Source organism: Pan troglodytes, chromosome 15 (assembly GCF_028858775.2).
Source record: "Pan troglodytes isolate AG18354 chromosome 15, NHGRI_mPanTro3-v2.0_pri, whole genome shotgun sequence".
Classification (NCBI taxonomy): domain Eukaryota; kingdom Metazoa; phylum Chordata; class Mammalia; order Primates; family Hominidae; genus Pan; species Pan troglodytes.
The window spans coordinates 93,670,239-93,681,656 of record NC_072413.2 but is presented as its reverse complement, the minus strand read 5'-3'; the positions used below and the strand labels follow the sequence as shown (position 1 = coordinate 93,681,656).

At 47.0% G+C, this 11,418-nt stretch overlaps 1 protein-coding gene across 1 annotated transcript in view; it reads right to left on the bottom strand.

Moving 5' to 3' along the window:
• Positions 1-641: 641 nt before the first annotated feature.
• Positions 642-11,418, bottom strand: part of LOC107968247 (uncharacterized) — a 28,331-nt gene continuing 17,554 nt past the window's right edge. Inside the window, exons 7-9 of the mRNA XM_063793111.1 lie at positions 11,347-11,413; positions 10,392-10,521; positions 642-9,639 (exon numbers count right to left, since the gene is read on the bottom strand). Of these exons, the coding sequence (XP_063649181.1) occupies positions 9,542-9,639; positions 10,392-10,521; positions 11,347-11,413 (295 nt within the window). The 3' untranslated portion in view covers positions 642-9,541. The remainder of the gene's footprint in view (positions 9,640-10,391; positions 10,522-11,346; positions 11,414-11,418) is intronic.

Below are 11,418 nucleotides of genomic sequence, written 5' to 3'. Positions count from 1 at the left end.
GGGTTTCACCGTGTTAGCCAGGATGGTCTTGATCTCCTGACCTCGTGATCCGCCCGCCTCGGCCTCCCAAAGTGCTGGGATTACAGGCGTGAGCCACCGCGCCCGGCCTGGGGATCTTTCTTGAAAGATTGGCTCTTTCAGGTTCACATTTGTTCATGACACTAAGAGACCGCAGGAAATTATTTGGCTTTTGGGGGTTTTGGCTTTGCTCTTCAGCATCCTGCCCTGAACTGCTTCAAATTGTAAAAAGCCTGTGGAGAGAGGGTACTGGCCACGCATTTGAGATTCCCTCAAGTCTCCACATTTGTCCAGCTGCACAAAACTCACAGCTAATGTTCTCAGGAAAAAGCAGCTGCAGATGCCTGACAGCAGGGGTCAGTTCACCTGCTCGCCAGCGTTTTCAGCTCCTGCCAAGCTGTTCTCAGGAACTCCACCCCCTGGTGAGCCTTTGTCTTCTCAGGAGACCACAGGGAGCCTGGTCAACATGGTGAGACCCCACTCTACGAAAAATACAAAAAGTACCCGGGAGTGGTGGCCCGTGCCTGTGGTCCCAGCTACTCCGGGGCTGAGGTGGGAGGATCACTCGAGCCTGAGAGGTCCAGGCTGCAGTGAGCTGTGATTGTGCCACTGCATTCCTGCCTGGGTGACAGAAAGAGACCCTGCCTCAAAAAAAAAAGACCACGGGAAATTCCACTCTACTTTCCTGAGGTCTTCAGCTTAGCCTGTCAGCCTCTCACATCACACAGCTTCACAGTTCAGCATCTCTCAAGGAGGAAGCTGGCTGGATGTTTGAGGCCCCCCAAGCCTCTAATTTGATGACTCCACAGCATCCCCCGACTGGACTCAGCACCAATTTCAGTCTTTGCCCAGGATTATCAAATGACAGGAAGGGAAAGGCATCTGCAGATGCTCACCTCTGAGCTGTCCTCCCTTCTCCAGAATTTTACTTCCTCTGGCCCCTGTTGCTTCCATAGCTCCCCGATGGTTTGGAAAATACAATCTTTATTTTTATTTAGATTTTCCATAGCGTGGCTGTAGTGTTACCAGAAAGGGGTCCCAATCCAGACCTCAAGAGAAGGTTCTTGGACCTCATGCAAGAATTTGGAGCAAGTCCATAGGCTAAAGTGAAAGCAAGTTTATTAAGAAAGTAAAGGAATATAGAATGGCTACTCCATAGGCAAAGCAGCCCTGAGGGCTGCTGGTTGGCTATTTTCATGGTTATTTCTTGATTATATGCTAAACAAGGGGTGGATTATTCATGAGTTTTCCAGGAAAGGGGTGGACAATTGGAACGGAGGGCTCCTCCCCTTTTAGACATATAGGGTAACTTCCTGATGTGTCCATGTCATTTGCAAACTGTCATGGTGCTGGTGGGAGTGTCTTTTATCATGTTAATTTTATAATTAGTGAATAATCAGCAGTGAGGACAACCAGAGATCACTTTTGTTGCCATCTTGGTTTTGGTGGGTTTTGACTGGCTTTTCTTATCACAATCTGTTTTATCAGCAAGGTCTGTGTGACCTGTATCTTGTGCTGACCTCCTGTCTCATCCTGTGACTTAGAATGCCTAAGCTCATGGGAATGCAGCCCAGTAGGTCTCAGCCTTATTTTACTCAACCCCTATTCAAAATGGAGTCACTCTGATTCAAACGCCTCTGAAAGTAGCATTGGCCTGTTGCCAACCACTTCATCTCACCCTAAGAGAGCGAGAGCTGTTTTTTGTTTTGTTTTGTTTTTTTAAGGTAGAAGGAATTCAATTATGTCTTTGTGCTGATGGAATTGATGCTGGAGAGACTGGACTACAGGCAAGGTATAAACTGAAGGCAAGCACAGTGGTGAGAGCCCAAGGGGATGACTTGGCTTGAAGGAAGGAGGGGCTCTTCTTCCAGTGTAACTGAAAGGAACAAGGAGAATCGGCTCAGATGCAAGTAAGGGTTTTAGGTTTGGGGGCAAGAAGATGAAATTCCTTTCCTCCACCTTTCACAACATGAAGTTACAAATGGTTATTTTGTAATTTTCTAAGACCTAACCTTGGAAAATAAACACATGAAAATATTAAGAATATGTTTATGACCTTCGATAGGGATGACCTTCTTAAAGATGATAAACAAAGCAAAAGTATGACTTTTTTTTTTTTTTTTTTTTTTTTTTTTTTTTTTTGAGATGGAGTTTTGCTCTTGTTGCCCAGGCTGGAGTGCAATGACACCATCTCGGTTCACCATAACCTCCGCCTCCCGGGTTCAAGCAATTCTCCTGTCTCAGCCTCTTGAGTAGCTGGGAATACAGGCATGTGCCACCACACCAGCTAATTTTGTATTTTTAGTAGAGACAGGGTTTCTCCGTGTTGGTCAGGTTGGTCTCGAACTCCCGACCTCAGGTGATCTGCCTGCCTCAGCCTCCCAAAGTGCTGGGATTACAGGTATGAGCCACCAAAAAGTATGACTTCTTATGACAATACCTGAATTTTTAAAAGTGACCAGAGTAAGAGAAGACAGTAACAATATATAGCAAAGTATTAGTTTCCAGTATATGTAATGAACTCTTACAGATCAGTAAGTAAAGCGAATAACCCATTGGAAAAATAGGGAACAGCTAGAATTCACAGAAAAGGAGATGAAAACGGCCAGCTGCTGTATGAGAAGATGTTCAATCTCACAAGTAATCAAGAAAATGCAAATTTTAAAAGTGAGATACATTTTTAAAATCTATAGTAGTGCCAAACAAAAGCACTTGGCAATATCAAATGTTGGCAAGCGGTGTCGTTTGCCTTATTGACCAGGTCCCTTCTTCACAAGGAGCTGGTGAGGGAGAACCAGGCTCTTCCTCCCGTGGCCACCCTAGCCAGTCAGTTTCCACAGAACTAACACACCAGGCTGGGCAGGCCAATGCAAGTTTCTTTACTGAAAGGTGGGTCCATTTCAAAAGGACAGTTTGGACACAGAATAGACAAACATTAGAGTTTGAGAGTTTTCCCTTGAGTTTTGCAAGACAAAACATCTCGTAACTTCAGTATTCACCAGGAAAAATTCCCCAGTGGCCTCTCCCTCCAGCCCTTTCTCCTGCCTGCCTTCAGGATCACCCCTTGTCTCACAGGTTTTAATTTTTCAGGTCTCCTTCTTGGATAGAGTCTATCCTGCCCACAGGTGAGCCCTCTCTTCCCATGCCAAATTTCCATCTAACCCTTGGTCTGGAGCAGGTGCAGGCTTCAGCCAGGTGGAAGCTGCTGGGTGGGTGCTGCCTAGCCTTTGATGGTTGGGTAAGGAGAAGTGGGGTGAAGTTAGGGTGATGGGCTCCAGTCTGTTGGCCAAGGTTGAGCCTGGCTTCTCTCATTCAAGTTTCCTCATTGGCAAGAACTGTAAGCCTGCCAGTTCTTTTATTAATAGATCTATAAAGTTGGCACCTCTCCCAAGGGCAGACCTTTTCTCCCCCATAGGACAAGACAGTCTAAAACCAAATTGAGGAAACAACACTTTCTCTGTTAGCACGGGTTCGTCCTGCCCTTGCAAACTTTGGTCTCATTATTGGCAGAGGGGCTTTTGATTTCTCCCCAGCTCCACTGAGAGGGGGTGGGTAGAGCTGGATTTATCTTTCATAGCTGAGCTTTGTTGGAAGAGGACCAAGGAATAAATTCATTCAGCCCAGCCATTCTTTCTCCTTCCCCAGACAAATGGAAAAAGAAGGTTCCTACAATGGAATAGTATTTTCCATTTGCAAATGAGTTGGGAAGCCAGGGGCACACAGCATCAAGCCTATGGCAGAACTCTTGCCTCCCTTTCAGTCAGAATAATTGTCTCCCACCTTTTATTCAGACTTTTGTTATCACATCAGCCTCACTCTGACTTGGCTTACAGCATGTAGGTTTATATTGCCTGGATCCTATTTCAGGGTTTCTATCTCTGTCTCCACTAGACTCTGGCTCCCAAACAAAAAGGGGACCTGGAATATTTGAAAGTGAAATGGGAGAGTTCCCTGACCCCTGTCTCATGATGTGTGACAGGGGCATAGCTCTTATGTTCAGCCGCCACATCCTCAAACCCCTTACCGGAGGGGGAGCATGCAGACGGGCAGGTGCAGGAGCCAGGGCAAGCACTTTTTGGGCTCCGGACCCATGGCAGCACCTACGGGTGGGTGTCTGCAACTCCCAGAGTCCAAGTGGGCACATGTTACAGCATTCTGTTAGCCTTGCTGTCCATGGATGACTTAAGTGTTAGACAGTTCACTGGACCTAGGTCTTTGTCCAATGTCCAGGAAGAATCAGGTCACACATAAACTTGAAGGATGAATGCAGCGGTTTCACTGAGTGGTGGAGGTGGCTCTCAGCAGGATGGATGGGGAGCTGGAAGGGGGATCGAGTGGGAAGATGATCTTCCCCTGGAGTTTGGCTGTCCAGTGGCTAATCTCCTCTCCAACCGCCCCCAGCCAAATTCCTCTCAACATTCAGATGTTCCTTTTCTTCTCTCTGCTGTGCCATTCTGCCATTCTTCTGCTCTTCTGTTTGTCTCCTCATCTGCTTCTGGAGCCTGGGGTCTGGGGTTTATACAGGTATAGGATAGGGGACATGACGGGCCAAAAGGCAACTTTTGGGCATGAAAACAGGAATGCCTCTTCCCATTTAGGGCTGCAGGTTTCCAGGTTTGAGGGTAGGGCCTTTGCCAGGGAACCACCCTCTTCTACCCAGTATTTCTGGGTCTCCTGTCTGTATCAAAAGCATATAGGATTTGATGGTGAACAGTCCCAAATCCAAAGGTTAGTTCTACATCTGACTAGTTGTGTGACTTTGACCTTATAAACTTTTTGAACTTCCTACTCCTCACCTGTAACACAAAAATGCTATCTACCTTACTATGTTGTAAGAAATGGTAATCACATTTGTAAAGTCCCTGGCACACAGTAGATCATCAATGATAATTTATCAGCTGGGGGACAGAGACCATTTCTTATTCATCTCTATGTCCTCAGCATCAAACCAGTGCCAGAAACACTGGAAGGGCCCAGAGAGTATTTGTTGGATTGAAATATCCTTTAGTCAAATTGTTTCCTGGGTCAAAACAGTTCTAGCCAAGTTCAACATGAACCCAGAGGTATGCTGAAAATATAATTCATTCTGACTCTCTTCCGCCAACTCCTCATAGAAAACGTACTCAGGAATGAAAGTGTTCACAGCAAAACAAAGGCCCTGGGTATTGAGAGTTTGCAGTGAAATAGAGAGGTCTGAGGGGTTAGGAGAAACAAAGCATCAGTCCGCACAGACGGTCCCCTGGGGTCTCTGTAATTATCATGTCTTCTTTTGCAGCTCTGCTGTGTGACTGGTCTATTTAGGTTAGCAGAGTTGCCGAGGTGAGAGGTGCACTCTGATTGGCCATGGAGGCTGCCCTTGTGTGCCTGGAGCTTTTCCTGACCATGATACAAAGCTTCCTCATGCAGTGCATGAAGATCCACCTGCATCTTCCCTCTGCTGCCTCTCCCTCTGGCCCTTTGGGCTGTGGTTTTAAATGGTTCTTCATTTAATCCATCAGAATGACCCAGAAGGAAGCAATTGTTTGTAAATGGGTCACTCCCTCAAGTGTGGTGGCAGCCTTCTTATGATGAAGAAATTGGGTCTTTGCAAATAGTAAGTGTCTAACCAAAGACTGGGGTGAGGGGAGAGAGGCCCGCATGTGTTACAAGCTCCCCATGGAAACTAGGCAGTATTCCTATCTTTGTTTTAGAGATGAAGAACCAAGGCTCTGAAAGCAACCATCAGGATGGGCACGGTGGCTCACACCTGTAATCCCAGCACTTTGGGAGGCTGAGGTGGGTGGATCGCTTGAGCCCAGGAGTTTGAGACTGGCCTAGGCAACATGGCGAAATCCCATCTTTACAAAAGATAAAAAATTAGCTTGATGCCATGGCAGGCGCCCCTTGGTCCCAGCTACTCAGGAGGCTGAAGTGGGATGATCTCTTGAGTTCGGGAGGTTGAGGCTGCAGTGAGCCATGATCATGCCACTGCACTCTAGCCTAGGAGACAGAATGAGACCTTGTCTCAAAAAAAAAAAAAAAAAAGTGACCGTCACTTAGCCAAGATCACAGAGGTTGTTAGTGGAGGAGCTGGAATCTGAACTTCAGCATGTTTGATTCCAAAGTTCAAACTCTCTTCTACTACACCACAGGTACCTGGTGGACGCTGCAAACCCTGTTCACTGATTGATTGACAGAAGTCAGGCTGGTACTCGTGAGCTGGGGACATATGCCCCAGTAACTCAGCAAGCCTCTCAAGCTACATTGCCAAATACTAATCACTCATTTAATCCACACAGGGCATCTGGGGCCCAGCTCCAAGCTACTCCATAACAACAGAGGGCACCATCTTATTTATACTCGGGCCCTGCAGGATCCAACTTGTCTAGGAGATATTCTGGGGATGAAATGGAGGGGACCTCACTGCACAACTCTAATAAATAGAATGCCTGATTTGCAGGGCCATGGTTGCTTGAATATCTGAGGTCCCAGGGATGCCAGCCAACATGCCTGGCTTTCTGGGGTTGGGAGAGGAAGTAACCCACCTCTCCCTCCTCTCTGTAAATACAAATATTATGAGGACCCTCCCATCCTTAGAAACAAGCCTGCTCACCACCATCTTTTCATGATGGACAATATAGTATGTGGGTTAAAAACACAGATTCTGGAGCCAGATTGCCTGCTTTCAAATCTCAGCTCCAGTATTTACTAGCCACGTGAATTCCAGCAAGTAACTCACCTGTCAAAAGGTATAATGAAAAGACTACAAACTTTGTATAGTTGTAAGGATTAAATGAGCTGAAGTGTGCTGAGTTCTTAGAACAGTGCCTGGCACACAGTAAGTGCCTTAGGTCTTGTTATTATTGAGTATTGTGCTAGCTCTCCAGCCTTCCCTTCAAAGCTAGACTTCTCAGAGAAGTCTAGAGGCACTAACCCCCAAGCCTGATACCTGGTACAGACCATCTCATAATCTTGTTTCTGCCAACCTGCCTGCAGCCTCCACTGAAACTGCTCTCTTAAAGGGCCCCAGGGGCCTCCTTCCTGAAGGTGGTGGATGATGAGTTCCTTCAGTAGAAGCCATCCCAGTAACTGCCGCCTGCCACACTGCGGCCCTTCCCACCTTCTCAACCCTCTGGTTTTCCTTTGGTTTCCATGCCTTGACACTGGCAATTCTCACCTTTTGACATACCAAAGTTTAAAATGTTAGGTGGAATTAAAATTAACCATCATCCATATCCTAAAAGCTTTCCCCCTAAACTTCTTTTCCTTTTTTAGACAGGGTCTCACTCTGTCAACCAGGCTGGAGTACAATGGTGCCATCATAGCTCACGGCAGCCTCAACCTCCTGGGCTCAAGCGATCTTCCCACCTCTGCCTCCCGAGTGGCTGTGACTACAGGTGCTTGCCACTGCACAGGGCCCCCGCCAGACTTCTGATAACAGCATGTATTTTGTCCTCACCATTCACCTTTCTCATCAGAGAGATCTGGTAAATGAGGCTTCACTGAACACACAGAGCCCAAGATGTGATCGTTTAACAGCCATCCATCTTTATCCACCAGACTAGATTCCCTAGTGTCCAGAGAAAAGGTTGTTCGCATTTTCATTATGCTATAGGGACCTGCTATAGGAGGCGGGCAGGCATAGGGGCAAGGCAGAGGCAATGAACAGCCACTGGCTAGTCTCACTGGCTTATATAGTATGTTAGCTGGACTTTCTGGGCAAAAATCAAAGGTCTCAACTCAGATCTTACACATACATGCAACATACAGCCAAGTCCATGGTCCTGTGACTTGCCAGGTTCATCATCCATCACTCCTTCCCACTGTCTGGAATCATTCATCCCCCTGAAACCTCAGCCCTGAACAAGCCCTGAGTCCAATTCCACCCTGATTTAGAGAAGGGGAGTGGATTAAAGACCTAGCTGACAATTCAGCAACTCCAGCCTGTCTGCTGGCCATACTAGTGTTCGAGGTCCCCACTTCGAAACTAGGGTTCAAGTCTCCACACCCCAGTCCCTCCATCAAAGATCTGCCTTAATACCAACAGTTCAGGGAGCATTTTCTGCCCCCAACCCCCAACATACACACACCCCTACACACAATGCACGCATACACATACACATACTCACGCATCCTTTGCAAACACCAGAGGCCTGCATCTGATTCAGGGCTGTGTCTCAGGCCTCAAGTCCTGATAACAGTCTCTCTGATGCTGAATGGATAGACATGGACCATGTCATCTTGGGGTTTACAGTAGGCCTGGCACATACCAGGTGCCTGATAAATGTCAGAAGAGCCAAATTCTTGCTGCCTTGCGCCTGCTGCATGAAAAGTCATAAGGAACGGCATAAAGAGTACGTCCTTGGGGATGAGACAGCCAAGCTTGGATTTGGGTTCTGGCACTTTGTTGGCTTTGGGATGGTGAACACATTCCTCAACCCCTTTGCACCTCGGTTTCCTCAAGGTTGCGAGGATTAGCAATGACATATGGAAGTGTGTGCTGTAAAAATGCCTGCCTGGGTTTGATCTTGAGGAATGGTGCTATGAAAACAGAATATTATAACTCCCCTCCCCTTTGAGAGGGGAAATAAATCTGAAATATAACTTTTTCTTCAGGAAAAGAATTACTTGTAATGAAAATAAACTATGAAGAAATTACCGTACCTTTGTTTATCCAGTGCAAAAATGCTGCCTCTGCTCTGAAATATTTGTAAGGCCTTTTGGGTTATAAAGTGTGTTAGCTGGACTCTCTGGGCAAAAAAATCAAAGGTCTCAACTCTGAGCTTTCTTCTGAGTTTTCACCCTCCCTAAGCTTCCTGATGCTCAAGGTCCAGAAATGCAAGAGATTACTCAGCTGTGTACTCCATCTTTGCCTCTTTATAAAATATAAATCAGGCTGGGAGTGGTGGCTCACACCTGTAGTCTCAGCACCTTGGGAGGCCAAGGCAGGAGGATCGCTTGAGCTCAGGAGTTTGAGACCAGCCTGTGCAATATAGTGGGATCCCATCTCTACAAAAAAGTAAAACTAAAATATGAATCAGAACCCTATATTCTGTGCAGACTCCTAGCTTTGTGAAGCACATTTTATATTACTGCATGAAGCCACAAAACCTGGCAAGTGTAGGAGACTGCTGAGTGTTACACATTTACTCACTCGAGATACACATGTAGAGAATTTGGTTTTGTTTGGGATTTTTAAAAAAGTGTTCTCTCCCTCTGTCCTCCTCCTCTGGTTGTTCCCCAGCACTGTGAATAGCTCCAGGAGCCTTTAGTGTTTGAGGGGGCAGCTTCCTGTGCTGCTTCTCCCTGCTGGAGGGATGTGTAACAAGTTTCTATTGATAAAAGTGCTTTGGACAATCTCAGAAACTAAAATTCATCTCAAAACAAAATAGTAGCGATTGTTACTGCTGTAATTATTGTCAAGTCCTCGTGTATCAGCTTTCCCCCAGACAGTGGTAGTCACCCACTTGCTAAGATACCAAATTTACCTCTTTTGGGGGTCTCCCTCCTGCCTTTTGTCACCTTTCATTTCTTCAATAAATATTTATCGGGCTCCCACTTTGTGCTGGCACGGTCCTGGGTGCAGCAGATCCAGAGGCGAATGAGACAGGCACGTGCCTCTCTGCTTCATCCACGTCCTTTCTAGCAGGGTGGCAGATGATAAACAAAACCAACTGATGTTACTCTAGATGGCAATAAAAGTGTTATGGCACTGTAATGGGCTGGAGTGATGGAGGAGGGTACCTATGTCAGACACAGGGCCAAGGAAGACCCCTCGGAAGAGGGTATTTAGGCAGAGAGAGCCAGCTGCATGATCTGGCAGAGGGGGCACAGATTCCCAGGAGACAGAAAGACAGCGTGAAGGTCCAAGAGCAGAAGAAGCCTGGAGTGTCTGAGAAACAGAAAGGCTGGTACGACGAGGGGAGGGGGATATTAGTTGAGGTTAGGAGGTAAGGACAGGCAGCAAGTCACACAGGGCTGTAGGCCAAGGTTTCATTCCAAGGGCTGTGAGAAACCGAGAGCGGATTAAAAAGATCCAGCTTGTGGCTCCGCAGAGAAGGCACTGCAGGATTTGCGAGCAGAAGCCAAGACCACTCGGGAGCCTGTTGTGAAAGTCCCAGTAAGAGATGAGGCGGCACGGACTGGAATGGTGGAGAGAGAGGTGAGAAGGCGCTGGAGGAAGGATCTATTTCAGAGCTGATAGGACTCGACAGTGGGTTGAGGTGGGTGTGAAGGAAAGAGGGAAAGAAAGCAGGACCTCTGCCTCCCCAGTACATTCTTCACCAGCCTTCCTGACCAGCCAAGACCCTGGCCCAGCTCCCACCTCCACCCAAGCACCATCCTGATTTCCCTCCTCACAGGCTACATGTTCCAGAGCCCCCCTCCTCTCTCACCTGCACTCTCACCTCCCCAGCTTCTGTTGTAACTCCAAGAAGGAGAAGGAGGGAAAAAAGGACGTGACTCGAATCTGCAATGGCAGCTGCTCTTGGCCCAGTGTGTCTGGGATGTAAATCTGTTGTCTCTCTGGATAAAACAGGAAACAATTACTCATGCAGATGAAAAACTTTTATTCCCCTCCTTGACAGCTAACATCTCAAGGAGTCTTTACTATGTCAGTCCTCAGTTGAGATAGAAGCAAATATTTTCTGTCTGTAGTCTCTGGGATAATGTAAGGCAGCTTCTGGTTTAATAATGAGCTTCTGATTTTTGGCAGGACCACGGAGATACAAGGCGGGGGAAGGAGAAAGGCAAAGAACAGCGAGAGAGGTTCTAGGGAAGCGCACCTGATTGCAGGTGAAAATTATTTCAAAGTCAGGGGAAGTCGGATATGGTACTGGTCTAGTTACTGAGATGATACAGGGGCTCCTGGGAGAGATGAGCCCTTAGACAGCCCGTGGGCAGGGGACAGGGACCAGAACCGGAAATTACAGCTCTGGGTTCCAAGCTGGGGCTTATTTCATTTAATCATTCACTCATTTAACAAATCTTCATTGAGCATCCACAATATGCCAAGCCCTGTGTAGATTTTACTTTAGGTACTGGCAGGAGTGGGAGGGGATTAACAAGTAAACAGAAAAATTATGATGCAGAGTAAGCATGAGAAGAAACCAGCACAGATTTGGATGCTGCTAATAAGAGCCCAAATAAATTGCATCTAAGCAGAGGCCTTAAGATGAGGTGGGCAAAGGCAGAAGACATGGAATTCCAGGCAGAGAGAACAGCATACGCAAAGGCAGAAAGGCAAGAGGTGCTCAGCAGGCCCAGGGAGTTGCTAAGAGCTCAGTATAGCTGCAAAGTAGGTTGTAAAGTGTGGAAGGCAGCTTCTAAAATAGCTCTCAAGTTCTTCACCTGCAGTTTATCCTTTGCATGGTCCCCTCTCCTTGAATGTAGGTATGACTTGTGCCTTGCTTCTAACCTGTA